We start from the raw sequence: 22,852 nt of genomic DNA, 5'->3' as shown, positions 1-22,852 counted from the left end.
GATTGTTGAAGTTAAGGAATTGCTGTCTTCTGGACTATTATCTACTTTTTCGTGAATTAATAGTCATATAGGTCTTTTATCCCAACATTGCTAAATTCTCAAGTCTGATTGGTCAGGTGTTGAATAATTTATTATAACAATAAATCATGGGTACAAAATATTGCTCTGGTTCTATTGCATTCTTTCTATTATGTTTTATTCACAACATGGTTATGGTGGATGCTCTATAAGATCTACATATAACAAAAAAACATCTTGTGAACTATTCATGAAATGGAAGGAGCCTCAAGTGTTTGTGCTGCATAATGGTAAGTTTTCTGACAAGAAATTATTGTTCTTTAATAAAAAAATATTGTGCCTGCTGGAAAATCACTGTGGTACAAGAGAAATAAACGATTTCAGGATGTGGTGGTGTGGGAAATAAATGCTATAAATTCTATGTGACCCATTAGAAACAATCCTAAATGTGATTTCATAAAAAGAGACACGGCCTTAGATGTACTTAAAATTAGGTATTTAATCCATTAAATACATATAAAAATATACACAACTCTTCAGTGAAATCCTCTTCTAAATATTTTAGCTCTTAAAGTATAATAGGTGGCAAATAAGTTTTTTTGCAGTTTTTTTCCCCGATAAAACTGCAATTCACAGACAGAAATGTGGCTGTAGACACTATCTGAATTCATTCTTTAAACCTTCAGAGCTGGAGTAGAGAATAAAACAAACAATGGTTTCAGGTAATAAGCTTTTCCTAACACAATCAGCTCTTCTTAGGACCAAAACAGTGCAGAAGATGAGATCAGGTATACACTACTGTTCATGAGGTAGAACGGAAATGGAAACCCCTTGTTAATAGAGCAAAGAGATCTGCCAGTCACATTATAAATAATTGGCACAGACAGAGACTGAAAGGGCCTGTAGTAGGCCTGAGTTCACTACCAGAAATTGTAGCTCAATTTAACCCCTTTCTGACAAAGTGCTATGGAAGATATCAGAGAATAAATAAAAGAAGACAGTAGTCCCAAGATTGGCCCATTTTACATTCTCTCTGAATTTGAGTTTTAAAGTTTGCATAGAAATATCATAACCCAGATCCGGCAGACGTCACAGTTTCACAGTTATCTGGAAGAGTCTCTGGGATTGTGAATGTATAGTGTGAATGTAAAGTTACAACTAAGAACATTTACAATCAGCTCATTATAAACCCTCATTTAATCTCAATCCCTCATAAAAGAGCTCAAATTGGGTCCTGTATGATTTTTTTTGAAACCTGATCCTAAATTGAGTTGATCACAGGTTGATTCAAGTGTACTGGAGCACCACAATGGTGTAGGCCTATGCCTAAAAAAGGACCACAGATGGACTCTACTGCTCTAGTAGAAATAATAAGTTAAAAAAATGTATATTGCAGCAATGATGCATGAATCAGTGTCTCCAACCTGATAAAAAATGTTCTTGGTGAAAAAGCAGAGTTTAATACTGTTCAGAAATTTCGCAGGCAGCTACACAAAATAAAAGCCTCCATACTGTTGAAATTCAGAAGACGTGGATATTCACAAAATGGCTGAGATTAGAAGCATGATGGAAATCTTTGTCAGGCACAAGGTTGAGTGGGACGTTCACGGATGGAGTCTGGAATGACTGTTCCTCCAATTACAATCCCCTGGAGATAAGACAAATGGGTAATAATAATAATAAGTAAAAGTTATTCACAATTGTACAGAGAAAAGGACATGGCAGGTGGTGTCCAGGACTCTTCAACCACTACTTATTCATTATTGTTATTTCTGTAGGTAGTATTTTTGTTTCTGTGTATTTATGTGGAGTATATAGATTTTTAAAACTCAATACTCTAAAGTAGAAGCTTGTCCTCTTATTCCAAAAAAGTATCTTACCCTTATATCCAATCAGGGTCTGAATGGCACACTTTAAAACTTTACTTAAAATTTTCTACCATACAGTGTGATGTCTATTTTACAGGTCATGAAACAATGTGTAAATTGTGTTTTTTTTTTTTAAAGCAAATCTAATATGAGCAACACAACTGTGCATAATATTTTAATATTATGATATAATATTATATAATATTTGATATCAGTTAGACCACCAATTTATATTTCTAATAATAGCGGCTATTATATAATTGATGAACAGAACTAATTGAAATGTATATAGTAGCTGTAGCTGTTACCAGATCTGGTGTGTGTGATTAAGACCGCCTCCTCATTAGTCTTCTCCTCCTCGTCGTTGTCCTCCTCGCTGCTGCAGTGTCCATCTCGGTCCCTGAACATGGCAGTACTGCAGCGAAGGGCCACCAGTCTGTGATGAATAGCCACATAGAGGCGGGCAATGTCTCGGGCACTGGCCTGGACCAGGAACACACGTACACTGTGGGTCTCCAGGTCAGTGGCTGTCACCTGTAGGTTCCTCCGTGCCGGGCGCCGCAGGTGTGTGTGCGGGTACAACTTAGTGTTCAGGATCAGTTTCAGACTGCCCTGGTGCCTCATCACTGGGAAGAAACATTTTCAGAAACACAGTGAAATCTGAGATTAAATGAACACAATCTCCACAATGAAGCACGGTCAGAAGAATCATTAACTATCGATAACTATCGTTATCGTTAACTATTTCTTTAATTGCTAAACCTTATTTCTAAAATGTTTATAAAGAGTACACAAGGAAGTATAAAGATAATGTACAAAATGATAGAAATGATTCAGAGTTACAGTAGCATTTACAGTATAGTTTTATCACTTACCCATCCTTGACTGCAAACATCCTTTATATTTAGTCTGCAAGTCATTTAGTCGTAAGACCCCTCGCCCTCTCTCACTCCACGACTGGGTTCCCTTCTCCAAAACGAACAGTTTGCACGTCAGCTAAAAGGTTTCAAAATCACAGTCTCAGTACAGCCTGCACCAAGTGATACCATTACTATTTATGAACAAAATAAACATTTTTAGACCTGGACGACGTTGCTCTCATTCTCCTCTCCGGTGAAGATCTGCACTTGTTTGAGCAGACAACGTCTCCTGCAGGCAGCCGTGTGGGCAGCAGCAGATTCCCACAGTGTGTTTTGCACAGTCACTATAGACATAGCAGACACCAAACATTCCTTCAGACTTCAGCACTGTATAACAGTTCCATTAAATTAAATGTTACTTTAAATGACTGAAAGCACAGTGTTGTTTAATGTAGTACTGTACAATACTTTTCTAAGAAAATAACTAAAATACAACAGGTCATGTTTCCTTTCTTGCATATCATTTTGTAATTGTATTGCTAAATTGTTTTATATTGTTCAACCAGAATGAATACCTTGTATATTTTATACTTGACAAAATATTCAGATTGATTTAAACAGGTTTGTCGTCAGTGTTCAGTCTCAGAAATGAGCCTGTATGAGAACCTTACAATGGCCCTATGAACATGTATGAGGCTCATAATTTTATCTTGTTCAGGAAATCTTGGAGTAATGTAAGTCGTAGACAATGAGGAAATTTAGGAGTCTGTGGTGAAACAGTACACTTATTTAGCCACTAGGTGGTTTCAAATGCTGTGAAACTCTAAACACTGAATGATTGACAGCTGGAAATATTCAGTATGTTTGAGCTTAAACAGTCAGATCCTCTTTGAAATTCTGGACATAACCGTCACCTGGCAGGCACTTTTATACTAAATGACTTGCATGTAAGCGAGAGCATTATCAAAGCATGTAGTTATGTTTCATTTGTCTAATTTTCATTCATAACTACTGTACATCGCTGAACATACCTGTGTCTGTGTCTTCTGTGCAGGAGGAATCGGAGTCACTTGAGCTGCAGTCCGTTTCAGACTTGTCCTCACTACAAGGTGGACTCTGAGAGACAATCCATGTACATTAGTCCAGCAAACTGCTTAGAAAATAGCACATATTAACTGTATTCGGCGTTGAATGAAACAAAGTTAAGTTTTTAGACCTACCAGCACCCTCTCACTCATATTCTCCCCAAACACAAACCTGGCGCTTTCAGAGACAGAGGTATTAGTCTGTGAGAGATTTCTGAAAAAGAAAGAAATGCCTGGATTTAGCCTAGTATCTGAATCACTCTGCAAGTTATTCTGGAAGTATCATTACAATTTACCTGCTGTTAAAGAGATGCTAAGGGAGAAGTCAATTTTATGCAAATTTTCTGCTTGTGTAAAATATATTCAGGCAAAACATGTCTTTTGCTTATTTCTTACAGTTCATTAATCCAGGCATACTGCCAGTTTGATTTTATACACAGAGCTATTATTTCTTAACATTAGAGCTACAAAGTCATAGTAAAGCAAGTATGTGTTTATTTTAGCACGCGTGAGTTTTAAACTAATACCAATGATTCGCTTTGGGCCGTGCTGTGTGACATCATTCCCATGTAGCATTCCGAACAGTGATATTACTATTCCTATTTAAAGTTTAATCAGATCAGAAATATGAGCTAATACGAGCTTGTGTAGGAATTTTCTTGTCACAAATTTTGCAAGACATAATTATTCAGTCAGGGAGAAAACTTGCTACATAATGTGATGTTCCTGAATTGCTGTGAGTCGCCCTGATAATCCTCCAACAGAAACTCACAGTTATAGAACCAGCTCAGATGTCAACCGTCATCATGCTCCAAATTTAGACACAAGTCAGAAATACACAGTGACAGGCAAGAGCCAGCAACCAATCAGGGGAGAGAGAGAGAGAGAGAGAGAATGTAATATATATATATATATATATATATATATATATATATATATATATATATATATATATATATATATATATATATATATATATATATATATATAGATAGTGTATAGTATATAGTATACATGTGTGTGGAATTTGTATCTTTACTAAGTTGTGAACTTATTACAAACATTACAAGTCATTATTTATCATTTTCACTATATAATAATTATTTATTATTACAGGTAGAATTTGTTGCAGTCACATTACATTTGTAAAGAAACATTTTCCATCCATCTGGTTTGGCCCATGTTAAAGTTAGTTAGTTTATTTCTCTGATTGTTTAAGCCTCATGAGGATCAAGCTGACCTGCTCATTTGTGGTGACATCCGCTCTTCCAGGGCACTGGCTGAGGATGGGAGCTCAATCGTAACCCTGGAGAGGTTTCCATCTGCATTAAGGCCGACCTGGAGGAACAGATACACCTTTAGAAACACAAGATGGAACCTCTTTATGCACCTTAAACTGTTGTGGTATAAATGAAACCAGAACTTGGTGATGTGAAATTTATGCAATACCTGTTTAATACAAGGCACATTGTGGCTGCTCCATGGCTCAGGTGCCACCAGGGAAGCCGGCCTTAACAGTGTGTTCTTCACCTTGCTCCGTAGAGATGCTGCAAACATAACCGGATGTGTTAAGTGAACACATTCAATAAAGAAAAAAAAGAAAATAATATATGTAGGACAAACTTAAGATACTAACGTGCAGAGGAAGAGACTTGGTTCGGGTTGTGCAAGGTGGACGGCACAAACACATTTGATCTTGGGACTATACAAAAAATAAAACATGAGAACAGTTAGATTACATGTTTTCATGCAAAAAAATTAACAATTTTTTAAATAAAGATTTCAAAAAGCAGAGATTTTTGTCTTACATTCTGAAGTAACTCTAATTTCTGTTTTGGATGAATCCATCCATTTTGGATCTTAAGAATTTTATCTAATAATGACTCCCCAAACAGTGATACAGTGACCTAATTAATGGGAGAAGCCATGATGTAAACAGCCATTTGCTTTAAGCGTTAATACACTGTGAGAAAGGAAGTGTTAAAAACCTACAGTGTTTCAGCCAAGTAGTCTCTCTTTGTTTTGCAGTTAATCATGCTTGGCTATGTCCCCAAACACACATTTAGAGCTAAAATACAGATATTGCTCTTTACAGTGAATGAATCACAATTAATGGATTTGCCAAGCCTTGAGCACCCACTCCAACTAAAAGTGAGGGCTTACTAAAGGGGAGAGTCATTTCTGTTACTGGGTCTGAAACACAAACCAGGGAGTGAGGCCTGGGCTGGAACTTGAGCTCTGAGTGGATCATTAAACTGGAAGGGATTAGCAGGGGGTTTAACCTAAATAGAGGTAAGTAAGTATGGCAACTTCCTCATAGAGAGAGAGAGAGAGAGAGAGAGAGAGAGAGAGAAGGAGAAGGAGAGAGAGAGAGATAGTTTACCCTGTAAAGGTGGTGAGAAGGAAACAGAACTTGAACGCACACGCTTGCTAAAGCCACAGGGTTCTGTTTAGGGCAAAATAAAAGAATTATTAATTTTTGAGAGTTCTATATTGATTGCCAGTAGCTTTTAATTTGAATTCTGTTGACTTAAAATAACTAGAGGTCAAGAACTGGTGTTTATGCAAAATAAGAAAAAAATATTTTCCAATTCCTACCCTTTCTGTTCCGACTGATCAAAGAAGGATAGGTGAGCAATCGGATGCGTTTGTTCACACAGGCTCCTAAAAATACCAGAAATCAATGATGAAATCAATGACTCAAAACACAGACAACTAGAGTTAATATGTGTGTCACCAGAGGGCTTCTTCTTCATTTGTGTCTTGAGTTACTTTTTGTTGCATGTCTGAAAAACCCGTGTGTTTGTCATAATTTGTTTTTGACCTAGTTCTTGAGTGTTCCTGTAATCTAGGGAATATTTGCTTTGCTTTGACATGGTTTGTTATTTTCTGCACACTGCATTAAAGAATTGTGCACTCGTTTCCACCTACAGCCCTGATTCGTGACAATGTGTACTTGTTGTATAACAAACGTACCATTCCCGTCTTCTTCTGCTGTCCTCTAATAAACACACACATAAAGTAGATTCAGCCTCAGTAATACAAACCTTGAAAATGTACTGAACAGTTAAACATAGCTATTTGTAAGAGATTGGTATTAGATTGCTAATGTTTGTTCAACATTTACCTTCACTGTAGATGTCATCCTCTGAAAGACGAACATCGGAGCAGCAAGTACGGGTTTGTCTGAAATAGAAAAACAAAACAGTTGTACTGTGAAGAAAAGCCATAGCCTCTTCATATACAACTCTACTAACAATGAATGATTTGCACATTGAAAATGTGCACATGTTCCTGGCCTTTTCTCCATATGAACAATGTGTACAGTATGTGTAAAAAATAAAAGCACTACAAAATGGAGCTATGCTACACTGGGATACTGGAGTTGTAAGTGCTACCCTGAATGCAAAATCCTCCTTTTGAAGCTTCACAATTAAATTGTCAGGATCAACACTGTAACTTTAAGGGTAAGTTTAATTCTCAAAGAGCTTACATTGACCTGCATCTTTTTATTTATATTCAATCTGAGTTTGAATTCAAAATAGTCAGTCTTTGTGAATCGTTTTAAGTAATGCAGAGTGAAATATGAGAAATTGCCTTCTTCCATTTAGACTGTTATTTTATTGGCACATCCATTTATTGAATATATAAAGAAAGGAAAAAATATATTATTAAAACATGTTATGTAATATTGTAATAAATATGTGTGAAATATGTTTTAAACATACAAAGTATATGAGGGAAGAAATACTACCAAATGCAATAATGGTTTATATGTCTATTAGAAGTATATAAATATATATATATATATATATATATATATATATATATATATATATATAAATATATATATATATATATATATATATATATATATATATATATATATATATGCATGTTTTACAGCTCTTCCAGCGCTATAAACAGTCCTGACCTGCCCACTAACTGTATGAATGGATTCCTTCAGCTCCTTATGCAAGCCCTCCATCATCATGTTCACAAGAATCAAGGGCCTTGGAGGTGCAAGCCACACTGACACTTCACTGGGCCCTGGGCCAAACTAATCCCGGCACAGACTTGTCTGCAACTAAAAATAAACAGCATTCTTCTGATGTAATCTATCTACACCACTAATCTTAACCAGAGATCACTTGAAATGTATAAAAATGTGTATTTATGTGTAACATGGAGCTGGGGCCAAGCAATGATACTCTGTGACCTGCCAATAGCACAGTAGCTCTTTTGCTTAGCTGTAATATTTTTACGTGGCCAAATGACGCATCATGAGCCACTCTGTGCTCCAGTCACAGAGATTATCCTGCATCTGACCTCCTGCTAAGGGCTTCAAATCGCATTTTCAAATTGCATTATCCATGCAGCAACTTTTTAGTCACCACTGTTCCAGTCGCTCAACTTATGTACGGGAAAAAGGTGACTCCTAACACGTAGGTGGAGTGTAGACGCTTGAGTTTCTCGTAGAAGTTGAAGCTGTCTCTTCTAGGTGCTAAATGTCTCACTTGGAAATGAAGAGACGGTTCTCTTGTGGTGGTCATTTGTTTAGGTGTCATCCAAATGTAATAGATATTGGTTATAGATGTACTTTTATATACATTTTCCTAAACAAAATATCAACTGAAGAGTAAAAATAAATGTAGGATACTCTAATGACCATCCTTCTCTCATAGTATTACATAATCAAATTCCACACCATCCAGCCAATAGGCCTCATGCCACCTCTACTGATGTGCTATTTCCGTGGAGCACTGACTAATCACACGTACCATTTTTGGCAATGCTCAATGCTTGGCCCTTTCTCGATCTGGATATTGCATCTTTCGAATATACTATTTGTCCCTGGAGAGAGCATCCCTGCTGGTTTCAGTGCTGACGTCCATGTGCAAAGTGATAAATAACAGAAGACCTGACAGCAAATGGTGAGAGCGTTCTCTCTGTTTGGCACAGTCCAAATTAAATTAAAAGGTGACCGTTTAAGAGCTTCAGTACTATATTCTCTACACATGATGGCATAATCTGTGAGTCTCTTACTTAATGAGCAAGTAATATAGATATCTGGTGGAATTTCAATTAGTTATAGCGGAACAGAGTGTTTAGGGTCACACAGTCTATTTCATTTAAGTTTTCCAATTTTTATCTGTCTTGTTTTGGGGAGCTCTTGCCCACTATATCCTCAGATTCTTGCTCTTCTGCTTTCTTCTGCATCCTTCTCAACTGATGCTGTTTTTCCATACCATTCTTATGCATGAAAATCCCAAAGATCAGCACATCCTAAAATCCTCAAACCAGCCTGTCTGACACAAAGACAATGTCTCAGTCACTGAACTCCCATTTTTCTTCCAATTCTGATGTTTAATGTGAAACTTAACTGAAGGTCTTGACCTATATCTGCACAATTTTATGCACTGTACTGCTGCTACATAATCGACTGATTATATCACATGAATAAACATGTACAATAAATATGAAACCTAGCATAACTCCGGAGTCATCAGAATATTGTAACCATACAAGTACAGTACATACATAGGTGTCATGCTAGCAGTCACGTATAATATCCCTGTACAAGTGGCAGCCTGAGCGGGTGGATCATGACGTGTTTCTCTAAGCCCACATATCAGCTGCAGGCTTCAAGGTTAAGAGCTTTCAGCTGAAAATGACAAGTGCCTGAGTCAGAGCCAGCTTGTTCGCATGGAGGCACAGGGAGAGATTAGACTCAGCATGAAAGATTTACTCTTCTGCTTTAGGATACATATTACATTGAAGCCCTATTAAGCATAAAGTAATCTGTTTTTTACTGGCACAGTCAGCAATGTTAGCTGAAGTTGGCTATTTTGAAACTCAAAATTTAAACAAATATATCCTTGCCATTTTCAAAGCTACGTCTCTAAAAATACACGTGTGATGATGGATTTGCTAGAAGCTTTGAATGTTAGTGCAAGAGGGTGAAGCTTTCTAAAGTGGCATGTAGAGACTCCACCAAACAGTGCCTTAAAAATCAGTGCCCCTAACTTTAAAGGAAAAGTCACTTTATCAGTGATTCTGGTGCTAATTTCTTGCTTGGTGATGTTAGCTTTGGAAGCTTATCTATGTGTCCAGATGAGGAGGTGAGAGAGATGGACTGACTAAAGGACTAAGTAGAGAGGAAGTAAGGGCTGAATCCAACAGTACTTTCAACAGGAAGTTAAGTGTGCGTAACATTAAAAGAAAATTAAATCACAGTGAAAATAGAAAAGCATCTAAAAGAATCTAAAAGCAGCAGAACAGAATCTTGGACAAAACTGAAGTGCATGTGTGAATTAATAAAGACTGATATGCATGTCATTAAAGATGGAAATAGGAAGAGAATGAAAATGGGACCTAATTCATTTAGATGCAAGTAGGTTATGTGCTCACATCCCACTGACTGAGCCACAAGTTGCTTTGAATAAAAGCATGTGCCAAATTAAAATCACTGAGTTAGCTGTACGTGCCTTCATTATGCAACTTCTAAATTAATTGACACTCTAAGTTTTTCCCCTCAAATTTTCCAGTCAAAGCTAGTTTTCACATGTTCTGTCCTGTTTTCCTCCCCACATCTTCGGTGAGTTTAAATAGCCCATAAAAAGGCTTTTCTTCTGGCAGACCCTGAATGCATTATAAACTCTGATGCCAGCTGTGGCTGAGCTCTACGAACTTCTGCCTTGGCATCAGATTAACTCCTCCCTCCTTTAAGAGCAGCCCGATGCTTGGGGAGGGGGAGTGGCACACTTTGCCTGTAGACACAGACTGGGATACTCTGGCCTCAACCAGATCATTCCTCTTGAACCTGGAAGGAGGGAGAAGAGGAGTGAGGGGTGAGAAAAACAATCTCACTACACAGCTATGGGTGCAGTGGCCAAGGCTCGGACAATGGGTTTCCCTGCTCAGAAAGATCACTGCCTTGTGGACAAGAGGCTTCATTCAGTGAGAACTTGGATATAAGCCTGTAGGCCTTCCTTAATATTTTCTAAGGCCAAAGCGAGAACATAAAACAACAACAGCTTTAGTACTGCCCCTGCAGCTGCATTTACTTTGGGAGACTCTGCAAGATCTCTTTGTTGTGTAGCATCAGAGGTCCAGAGGACACAAACTATAAATACTAAACACTCTACAGATATGTGGAGTCTTGCTGAGCTCAGTGTGTTATTGCACTATGAACTTACAGGTGTTAAGAGCTTCTCCAAAGGTTATGGCTTGATCACATTGATCACAGATGTAGTCAGTACCCCAAATAAGGGGTAAGGTTTCTTTTATAGTTATGGAATTCTTCCTGAGTATAACTGTTGTCTCAGCATTATGGGTTTTTTTTTTATTATTTATTACAGTATTTGATTGTATGTTCAGTGTTTGAGGTTGAACCATGTTGTGCTTCATTGTGTTTTCCTAAGGAAAATGCTTTATGAAGAAGTTTTAAGCCTCAAAGAAACATGAAGCAATGGTTCCACCATATGGCTGTCTAACCCTAATAGTCTCAATTGTTTTTGCAGACCTTTAACTCTAAAAATATCTACAGAGTGCCTCAGAGCAAATTCATTTTATGAATAAAACCCAACTGTTACCTCATTATTTAAATGCGTGTAATGATGTTTTGGCTATTTACTGAACAGAGCTTCTTACTGCCAAACCTTCCACTCATAGAACATATTTTCATTAAACTCATGATTAGATTCAAATTGACATTGTGGTCTGGATTAAACACATTCAATTCATTTATCCAATCAGATATAAGCTTTAACTACAAGAACACAATAATAAATTAATAACTTTTATCATGGTGAGTTGCAATTTTGACTACTGTAACATGATTTTCAAAAATTGCGCACTGGACACCGCTTTGAGAATCATGGACCTAAACTATTCCTGAATATTATTATTGTGAGTAACCGATGACATGTCTTTCGTTTACAGGACATGTTGACTGAATACAGTTCAGGAGAATCTTTTTATCCTATTTACTGTTGGGTTTCTGTGCGACTATCTCAGCTGTTTACATTTTTATCACTGACTCCAGAGCCCCAAGGACCCAGTTAAAGCAAACAAACAACAAAAATATTCTGTATCAGAAAACAATAAGCTATTTTATGTTAGCATTGTTGTCATCACATGCCTTACAGACATACCAGGGTGGGACATTTCAGCAAAAATTATTGAGCTCTGGGACTGAGTTAATACTTGGCTGATTTCAAAAGGGGAGGGAATAGCAACAGTCTTAAAAACAAACCCTGCTTTAGACTAGAGCAAACAGGCTCATACCGACGTTCTGAAGGAACTGGATTAAGCTGCAATGATCTGATACCACTTAAATGTCCCCTCAGAGCTCCAGGACACATCTCTGCGATCAGTAACTGAGGTCCAGCCAGCCCTGATTAAAGGAGTGTTTAAGAATGAACGGTGCCGTGTGGTAGTGTTTCATTATCTGTGATCGCGCCTTACGTGCTGAGTGACTGCAATGTGTGATATGCAATCCTGAGCACTGAGAGGCCATGAGTGACTGCACCACATTGAATTTGAATCCAAATGTCTTATTTTGCAGACTTTTTTTACTGTGCAAATATTACTCAGAAGTGTATAGTAAATGTATACGTGTGCATTGCTGCAGTGACCTCTGTTCATGTTGGGTGTGTACAGTTCAGCTATGTAAACTTGTTTTGTAAATGAAAGAAATAAATCTATAGAGCTTGTAACTTTTAGAGCTTTGGATTATGCAGCCTGCTCAAGACTGTACAAACATAATGGATCAGGTTTTGTGATAAATCCTGATTGTTACTTGGTTTACAAATGGATATAAAGAGTACATTCAGTGCACACTGCATTTAAATTACCATTTTCACCTGTGGCAGGTACAGGAGTTCAATACTTTTTCTCTGAGAGGGTATGTTTAAGAGACGTTTAGAGCCTTGCAAGGTTTGAACATTACCTGATTCAGCTAGATCAGTGTTTTTTTCTTTCTGTCTATGGTTCTTTATAAGTTTATCAGGATCTGATTTTCAAGTTGAGCTCGTAATGTTTCCTCATGCATGCAATTCGGTATAAGAAAACACGCCCACTTGGGCCAGATGCAAAAGTGAACAAAAAATTAACATGAAAACCCTCAATCTAGGTTACATATGTATATATAGTGGAAAGTTCGTACCCTTTGGCGGCGCGTGCGCAGTGTCCGGTTGGAGACATCGCGCGACGGTCGATATCGGGCTTCCTCGCGCGCCGTCGGAGGGCGAACGTGCGTGTGCCGAGCAGTCCGCAGACAGAGACATGATCCCCGGACACTCTGCATGAGGAAACCCTCTCATAACCTTCCGTGACAGCGCGGTTACAAGTTCACGCGCGCCCGCTCTAGACACTTGAACGTTTGTACCAGTAACAATAATCAAGCTGGAAAGGGTTCTTTCGCAAATATCGGAGATGAACACAGACAGGTTAATCCACCTCCTCCTTTTTCCAACAGTAATGACAGAACATCGGCACAGATCGTGAGCCACAGTGTGAATGAATTCTCACGTCGCGCGCGTCCACCGCTTTGCAGCAAGGGGGCGTGGCCACAGGTTCCTATTCCTTGGAAGGAAAATAAGTTTAGACTTGCTTTATTCAAAATATATAGCCAAACGTTTTAACACCTATTAGAGAGATATCAAAGAATGCAAATGAAATTTAATGCAAAGTGTTGAATTTATCACAGATGACTCTTTATCATTATCAAAAGAAACAAAAACTGCCAAAGAGTATATTCATATATATATATAGTAAAGTAATCAAAACATTCCTGAATTTGATTTTTTTTTAAAATGTGGAATTTTATTCCACTCTTTTTGTGTCTTTGGTAATGGTATCTCTAAAATTGTGAATGTAAACCTTTTTATACCCATCTCCAGCTCTAAGAAATGCCATTATTTACTGTTCATGTTTTTTTTTTCAGCACTTAGATTGTTTGTCATGTAAACAGCACCCACTACTATATATAAAATATTATATTTCAGGTAATTAAGGCACCAATTGTCCACCTCAAACTGCTAAATGTCCGGTAAATATTTGTTATATGATGAAGTTATATGACATCTTAATGAGGCACATTCCAATAAATGAGCTATATACTATCATTAAGCCTCACTGTAGGAAAGACTTCAGTAGGAAAATCCATTGAAGGAACTTAAAATTTGACAATCTAGCTTAGACCAAACGTAGGCTACAATTTTTAGTAATCATGAAATAAACATAACAAATAAACATATTGTCTTTGACAGATAGAGCTAGCTGGTGACCCAATGGAAACTGAAACAGAAGTAAACAGCAAGTGACAGCTTTGCAAGTCACCAGTGATTTTAGTTTCACCAAATAAAGTTTCATTGTTTACTTAGTTAACTTAAGTAACACTTAACTATAAATATATAGTAGAAATATAAATATCAAGAGTATAACTGCAAAAAAATAGTATTATTTCTATGGTTACTGTAACGCTAAAAAAAAGTTTGAGGAACTTTTTTATAAATTTCTATTTTTGATAACAAATAACATAATTCAGACAATGTTCCTCAAATGTTTGGGTACCTTTCAAATAACAAAAAAAAAAGTCATTTAAAATTAATCTTTGTCATTGTGAGTTGTCGTATAATTGTAGGAGAAAGGAAATGTTTTAGGAACAGAGGTGAAAAAACAGGAAAGACTGAACATTCCCAGAACGTTATGACATAGTACCCAGAAAAGAACCAACAGAGGACGTTAGGAATGTTGACTTGGTAGTCTATTGGGATCTCAATGGAATCTATTGTAATTTATGTATACAGTAAAATGTTATCCACAATTAGAGCCATTGTGCACCATTTGAGAAGACCCTTAGGAATTATTTCGCATTGCACTTGCATGTTAAAAATAACAGCCATGCTATCACAGGGGTATACGTTACATTGCTGTTAAGCATCGCGTTTTGGTTTTGGAGCGCTCCTGACCCACGTGACAGGACCGTGCGACCCGCCATGACGTGCAGCAGACTGACTCCGTACCGGAATGGACCGGTTTTAGACGCATGCGCACTGCGACCGTGCGGAATTTTCCACCATGGGCTTGTGTGTGTGTTTAGCTTCCTTTAAAGCAATCTGATGGGCGTAGTTTATTTAAAACTTGTAAACGCTGCATTTAGAAATTAAACTAATGAAGTAAATCTTTCTGAATACGTTTTTTTACGTACATCTTATATATGAAGTGACTCTTAGCCTTGTCTGAGGCCAATAATTTTGCATACACAAAAACAGAACAAACAAACAAAAAACCCTCGGAAATGTATATACCATAATGGATATAATGGATATGTAATTTCTACGTTAAGTGTTTAGGTTATGGTTATGGTACTTTAAATTAGCCCTAAATTTTTAAAAACTAAGTCTATACTTATCTATATATAAACTTCTGAGTCTACATATAGATAAATACATGATAATACAAAACAATAGTCAAGGAATTTAGTATATAATGTGTAATGTATTTTGCATTAAAGACTATATAACCTGCTGCTACAAGTCTGTGTTTGTTGTATTAAAAGCCTTGAACTTGATCTGCGAGCTCCTGTGGTTTGCATAGCATTTGCTTTTCCTGTAACTTATTTACGTCAAGGTCAACACGTTACATGTATAAGTTTTTTGACAGCTGCCTTTTGTTTGCAGTGATATGCTGTGGTCTGTAATATGAACTGAATCCAGATAGTTCCCTACTTCTCATATAAATGATTATACATGGTGTATGAAAGCAGATGACTGACATTTTTAATTGTCAGTTGATTGATTTTTATCATTGTGTTATCTGATTATCTGGTTGTCTTGCAGCAGCCGCTTTAAACATTTCACATGAAACCTTGAACATTTTTTCATGTCTTCATGTATTATAACCTCAAAAGGTGTATAATCTGTATGTGTACAATCTGCATTATTTGAACACACTCTCAGAAATAAAGGTACCAAACTGTACATGTTGTTGTGTTAGTATCAGGGGTACATCTTTTGAGTCTTTAGTTTGTATCTTTTTCCCTGGGACAGTGCATGTGGTGTACCTGTAATGAATCTACAGCATTGAAGTCATACATATGCAAAATATGTTGTGTATGTTCTATATATAACTTTACAAGTAACATGATCAATGTTTTATGATTATATTGTTATTATATACACTTATATGAACTTATACTCATATAAGTGTATATACTCTTATACTCTTGCTAATACTGACCTAAGCTTCTCATATTTACACGTCATTCGATGCTTAAGCAACATTCTTTTCTTTTTTTTTACTGAAACACACATGATATTATCAGTACTATTACCAAATCACCAAAAAATGTATTATGGTGTATGACTACACCACCTCTCCCAATATGGTAACTGTTTAACTGTCAGTGGTGAGGGGACGTCGAACAAGGCAGGGACACACCCCACATTGTACATGTCCATCTCTCTCTCTCTCTCTCTCTCTCTCTCTCTCTCTCTTGTACGTTAATACCTAGAGGCTATTTAGAATCTCTAATCCATTTTCTTACATTCCTACTTTTAGGACAGTGGAAGAACCAAGAACCAGAGAAGCACATCCAGGACAACTACATATACACAGAGAGTGGCACACAAGCAGAAAATAGACTTTGGAGCTGAGCCCTGCACCCTAAAGCTATGGGACTGTAGCACTACCTGACACACTACAATGCTGCCCCTATATCACATAACTGATTTTTCATTCTGAGATAGTAGACTTATTTGAATCTGAGAGCAACCCACAAAATACAATGCCAACTTCACCTAGCTCCATTTGCATTTACATGACCATTTGTATAAAACACGATTAAATGCAGCTATCATACAGTTCATACTGCTGACTCCTGCTGCATCTCACTATCTTTGCCACACGGTGGCAGTGCAAACTAGCCTGTAAATATTTTTCTTCAGCTTTGATCATAAACAGTCAGTCCAGAGTATAGTTGTGCTTTGATGGATATAAAATCAGCTGTGAAAACATTTCTTGAAGAAAAAAATTGTCCTGACGTTACAAAATATCCTACAATTCCTGCTAATTTACACATCCAAGTACAGAATCAAGTCATTCATCTAGAATCAAGAGAAAGAACATTGTGAGGCTAGCTGTGGCCATGGCATCCCAGTGAGCTGGCTGGTTTTCCAGGGAGGACCTGAAAAAAACTTGTCAGTTGGACTGCCCTCAGTTCCACTTTGTTTATGAACTCCTGACTTTACACCAGGGAGCCACACACTCCTGCATCCCTTCTACGAGGGAGGCATCAAGGGTGTTTATTTCTTCTGTTAGGAAGCACTACACTGCCAATTAGCTAATGTTTGGGTTCCAGGACACGTTCCAGTCAGTGGTATTGGGGTCCAGCCTGATTTGGGCCTTTGAACTATAGGTGCATCAGGGCTGACTGGGCAGAACCAGATGCCTCCTGAAACCATGCAAAGATTGGCATAGTTGAAGGTAGCTGTTCAATTAGTACGTAAGTATCAGCCTGGAAGAACCTCTCAGATGCAGCTGTAACACCAACATAGCATCCTCGTGCTTATATGATAAGTGGTGAGAAGGTGAGAGTGATGACTGGTTACTGTACTAGAAGGATGACTCAGCTGAGAAACAAGTTACATAGCCTCAGGTCCTGACTCATTGATTTCAGCTGAACCATGTCTCCTGCCAAGTTGTTTATTGGCCTAGAGACTAAGTCAGACTGCTTTCTGGGCTGCTTGCTGTGAATGTTGGTTGTATTGGGGCCTTGATCATAAACCAGGATCTAGACTTGTCAGCTGGAACACAACACGACTTTGGCATCACCACCTAGTTAGCACAGGGGATGTCTGGGTCAGACACAGCTTCTATAAGACGGTCAAGTAGTGACTGCTCGTCTTTATCTTTGAAGAGATTTAGACACTGACCTCATGAAAGTAGTATGTGTAATAATACACATAGTATTGCTGCTTCAGAGCTCCAGGGTCCTGGGTTCGATCCTGAACTCTGCTTGTTGTCTCTGCCACTTCCCTTGTGTCAGCATGGGTTTCCTTCCAGTACTCCAGATTCACAGCAACCCTGACCCTGACCAGGCTAAAGCAGATATTGTATATTGAATGAGTTCCGAAAACCGGGCAGCAACATAAAAGCAAGCTGGTAACTGCTGTGACAATGTCAGATTGAACAAAAAAATTTAAGCTATGTTTAAAAAAGCAAGAAAAATACATAAATTATATGCAATGGTGTTACTTTAAGAAAAGGAAGAAAAGTCAAATTAAAAGTTTACTTATGAATTAGGTAAGCAGGAATGTTTTAATAGACCTGTCCCAGCTAGCACACAATTTATGTCTCATTAACCCAACACAGAGCTTGTTTCTCAAACCAGTCAGCATAATGCAGCACCCCCTCATTGTGACTCTTACTGTGTAATACATAGGTTCAGCTAAAATCCACTCCATAGAAGGAATTTCCCAAATCATGCTGACATTGGCTAGATACACAGATCAGCCATAACATTATGACCACCTGCCTAATATTGTATTGGTTCCCTTTTGCTTCCAAAACAGCCCTGACCCATTGAGGCATGGACTCCACTAGATCCCTGAAGGTGTGCTTTGGTATCTAGCACAGCGAGGTGGGGCCTCGGATCGGACTTGTTTGTCCAGCACATCTCACAGGTGATCGATTTGGGGGCCAAGTCAATACCTCAAACTCGTTGTTGTGCTCATCAAACCATTGAACCACCTGAACCATTTTTACTTTTTGGCACAGCGCATTATCCTGCTGAAAGAGACCACAACCATTAGGAAACACCATTTGCATGAAAGGGTGTACATGGTCTGTAACATTGCTTAGGTAGGTGGTACGTGTCAAAGTAACATCCACATGGGTGGCAGGACCCAAGGTTTCCCAGCAGAACATTGCCCAAAGTATGACACTGCCTCCCCCGGCTTTACTTTCTTCCATAGTGCATCCAGGTGCCATGTGTTCCCCAGGTAAGTGACGCACACGCACCCGGCCATCCACATGAAGCAAATGAAAACATGATTCGTCAGACCAGGCCACCTTCTTCCATTGATTTGTGATCCAGTTCTGATGCTCACGTGCCCATTGTTGGCGCTTTTGCCAGTGCACAAGGGTCAGCATGGACACCCTACTGGTCTGTGGCTATGCAGCCCCATATGCAACAAACTGCGATGCACTGTGTATTCTGATACCTTTCTGTCAGAGCCAGCATTAACTTCTTCAGCAATTTGATGTTTCACCAATTTCATCTGTTGGATCAGACCACACAGACCAGCCTTCTCTCCCCAATTGCATCAATGACCCTTGCCCACCCATGACCCTGTCGTCAGTTCACCACTGTTCCTTGGACCACTTTTGATAGATACTGACCACTGCAGACTGGGAACATCCCACATGAGCATGCAGTCTGATCCAGTTGTCTAGCCATCACAATTTGTCCCTTTGTCAAACTCGCTCATATCCGTACCCTTGCCCATTTTTCCTGCTTCTCACACATCAACTTTGAGGACAAAATGTTCACTTGCTGCCTAATATATCCCACCCACTAACAGGTGCCATGATGAGGAGATAACCAGTGTTATTCATTTCACCTGTCAGTGGTCATAATATTATGGGTGATCGGTGTATTTTTGATCAGTGGAGGTATACAAGTAGTATTCAAGCCTGGAAATAAATACAGCTTGTGTATGTTATTTCATTTCAGGTTTCATCTCTGCGTCTATTTATGGTCTATGTTAAGCTGTATACCGCCATTTAGTATGCTTTCACTTTTCTTCAAATGATTCTGGCAAACAATCTTGCACATTTTAATAGTTTTTCATTTTTGAACTTTTTAAATGTCATCTTTATTGGCATTTATGAGCAAGCCCAGAAGCAGTGAAGCACTGACTCTTTGGGTTTGTTCTTAGTGTGTTGTGGGACAGCTCCATACATCTCAAATGGTTAAACTGAGACTATTATCACTTCATTTGTCCCCTTAAATCATGTGAAGATGTGAAGCTTAAAATACCTTTCTGAAGTAATACAGTATAGCCTAGCAGAGTATCATTATTCAGCTCTGGAGATCAGCATAGCTTCACTATCGAGCAACTCACTGATTCGCAAGAAACTTTTCATAGTCAGTTCTCTTAATTTGCCAAAGAGGATTACCCGTTTGGCCTGACCAACTGGAGATTGTGGATAGTCCTGCCAATGCCTGAGGCCTGATCTGAATGCTTAATCGTGTGTCTCCCTGGGTCCCGACAGGCCCACTTTGCATATTGTTAACAGTTCTAACATATTCAATGCTAAACTTTTGAGTTTGTCTAGAGGGCTGGGAGAAAAAGAGGTCCCATGAAAGACTGGAGCCTTCATACTTGGTGGTATGAAGAGAAGAGAGTGATTAAAATGCCTCTGGTGAAAGCAACCCCTGATCTGGCCCCTTCAAAAAAAAAAAAAAAAAAAAGCAGCTAGTTTTTTGTGAAGCCTAGAAAGATGCACATGATAGAGTAAGGTCAGGCTACGTTTTATTTATATTCAATGAATGAGGAATGTTAAAAAATGTTCTGGTATTCTGAGATTAAATGCTAAGCCTTATGTTCCAAGTCTGTTGATACTATGGTTAAAAATATGTTCATTTACTTTGGTTATTTATTTTGGTATCATGTTAGTACAGTGTTCAGGTCCTAAATAATTCTCATAATAACTTATAATCTTATCAACAATACACATTATATTTGAAGAAATCTGAACCCCAGATCAGAGCAAGACTATGTTCTGTTCAGTCTCTATGACCATCATGCCTGATTAAGAGGTCTCATGCACTATGCTCTCTATCTTTACCCTTTCATCTGCTTATTCATATGTAGATGCCAATTTTCATTGAGGACCGGAAACATTTGTGGTTCTCGCTGTCTTTTTTGTGGACTCAATAAATGGCCTTGAAAGTTTGACACAATCCTGCTCCTGTCTGAAGAGTCAGTTCTCTTCTTGGCTCAATGGATTTGGGTGGATCTGCTTTTGAGTATGCTAAGATCTTATAGGTCAGGGTTAGGTCATTTTGTTCACATGTGGTCATAAAGAAGGCTACAGGCTTCGTAACAACCGTAACAAATTCCTTTTTTCCAGCTTCAGAGAGAAATAAAATAATATACATACAATTGTGTGAACGGGAAAGGTTATTATTCTTGCAAGTACATAGCATAATAGCAAAATAGACTTTGCTCTTGTAAAATGCTCATAAAATATTTGTCCTGAAATAAGGCAGTAAAGACTGTGTGGTAGATTTTCTTCAAATTTGAGGGTATTTAAATTTCAAGTAATTATCAACAATGGTGCATTGATGGCACCTCTAAATGATCGTTGTGCATAGGGATTTCAAGTGGGTCATGGTCTGCTTTTGACTTCTAATATGAAAATGATCACTGTGCTCATTTCCCTTGCTGATTTCACATCAATTCGCTTAACTGAAATAATGTTTTTTCTAATTATTTAATCTTATTTTTACTAATACAGAATGGCTTCAAGTGCTTTGTAGTATATTTATTATGCGTTTTATTATTTGAATGGGGGTGGAAATAAAACATTTGACTCTTCGTAATAGACAATAAAATGTCTCCATTCACAGATTCCACAGCTGGCCTATTTTAAGGGGCTTCCCTAAATATACTCTGTCCCCCAAAGGAGCAAAGTCCTTTTTCTCACAAACAGGGTAATGTGAAGGTATGTGAGGCTGAATGAAGCTTACAGTTTTGTTTAAACGGGTTAGTCACCTTATTGAGTATGACGAGTCCTGTGAAACAGAGCACAGTGATTATCGGAGCCATATTGTCTCTAATGAGACGTCCTGGGTTCTGTCCTCATTCGTGCTTGGGCTAATTGGACAGGAAATGAAACACATATTCATGTCAGATAGTAACCAACGTCCCGATTTTTGTTAACAAGCCTCGGAAAACTAAAACAAAATTTGAACATGCATGCGAGAAAGCAAAGGAATGCTCAGTGATATGATATGGTATAAATATTAGTTGAACCTCTTATGGCTTAAGTAAACACTTCAAACTTTAAGCATTCTTAAAAGGAAAGTGACACACACACACACACAAGTATTATGTCTTTCTTTTTTTTATCTTTTTGATAATGTCATGCATTATTGTGCATGCTGCCTTACGTTGTGGAAGAAAAGACTCTCTGTACACAAAGCGGCATCCCTGTGGCCAGGCTCAATAGATACTGAAAGTCCAGAATCATGGCTAATAGGCTGAATGGTTGCTGGGAGATTGGCTATTGATGCGGTCAGGCCTGAGGCATTTACCTCACTGGGTTGCCTCTTTCAGCACCAAAAATCCCCTGAATCAAGTTGGCCTGACAAACAGCTCCAGATTAACATCTGTCACTATGAAATATTAGCTAGCTATAATTTACTCAAAGTAGATCGGTGCTGCTTTGGGGACCAAACTGATTGGTTAGTCAGCACCATGCCTGTTCATTTCTGGGAATGTTTTTTTTATGAGTTGTCCAGTACTCATCCAATTTGCATCCAATCAGATGCTCTCTAGAACACATTTGTCTCACTCTACTTTAGTAGCAATTGTTTGTGTAGTTGTGGTTGTGCATCATTTTGCATATTATTCTGCATACAAGTAAAAATTTAAATATTTGTTGCAATATATGTTGCCATTGCCAGTTCCTGGCCTGTAGCTCAGTCATTTTTATCAAGTGACAGCCATCAGTCTGGAAGCCTGAGGCCTTGCTAGCAAACCTTGCTACTGGGTTTACACAACATCAGCCTAATATTAGCTAGCTTGCAAAAAACTCTGTCTAATCTGTGTTTGGCAAATATATCCTATGGTCTGCTTCAAGAATGTAGGCTATTGATGTGTGATGTATAACATTAACGAAGGCACACAACCAAATGCATAAGTGTCCCTGGCAGGTATTTGACATCCTGAAACTGAAAATTTTTATTAAACCTTTTTTAACTGTGCAGTTGTGTAGCTCAAAT

The 22,852-nt window shown here is 38.1% G+C and overlaps 1 protein-coding gene across 1 annotated transcript; it reads right to left on the bottom strand.

Moving 5' to 3' along the window:
* Positions 1-289: 289 nt before the first annotated feature.
* On the bottom strand, positions 290-13,362 carry LOC131367230 (ran-binding protein 3-like). The gene is made up of 14 exons (XM_058412533.1): positions 13,001-13,362; positions 6,959-7,017; positions 6,808-6,832; positions 6,430-6,495; positions 6,215-6,277; positions 5,468-5,533; positions 5,281-5,378; positions 5,072-5,169; positions 3,967-4,045; positions 3,778-3,862; positions 2,969-3,090; positions 2,762-2,882; positions 2,195-2,512; positions 290-1,666 (listed from the first exon to the last, which is right to left on the bottom strand). Exons 1-14 carry the CDS (start codon positions 13,155-13,157, stop codon positions 1,623-1,625), a joined length of 1,401 nt encoding a protein of 466 aa, XP_058268516.1. The 5' UTR covers positions 13,158-13,362; the 3' UTR covers positions 290-1,622.
* Between the last annotated feature and the right edge of the window lie 9,490 nt (positions 13,363-22,852).

The sequence above is a fragment of the Hemibagrus wyckioides genome, linkage group LG16 (assembly GCF_019097595.1).
Source record: "Hemibagrus wyckioides isolate EC202008001 linkage group LG16, SWU_Hwy_1.0, whole genome shotgun sequence".
Taxonomy (NCBI): Eukaryota; Metazoa; Chordata; class Actinopteri; order Siluriformes; family Bagridae; genus Hemibagrus; species Hemibagrus wyckioides.
This window is presented reverse-complemented; position numbering and strand designations above follow the sequence as displayed.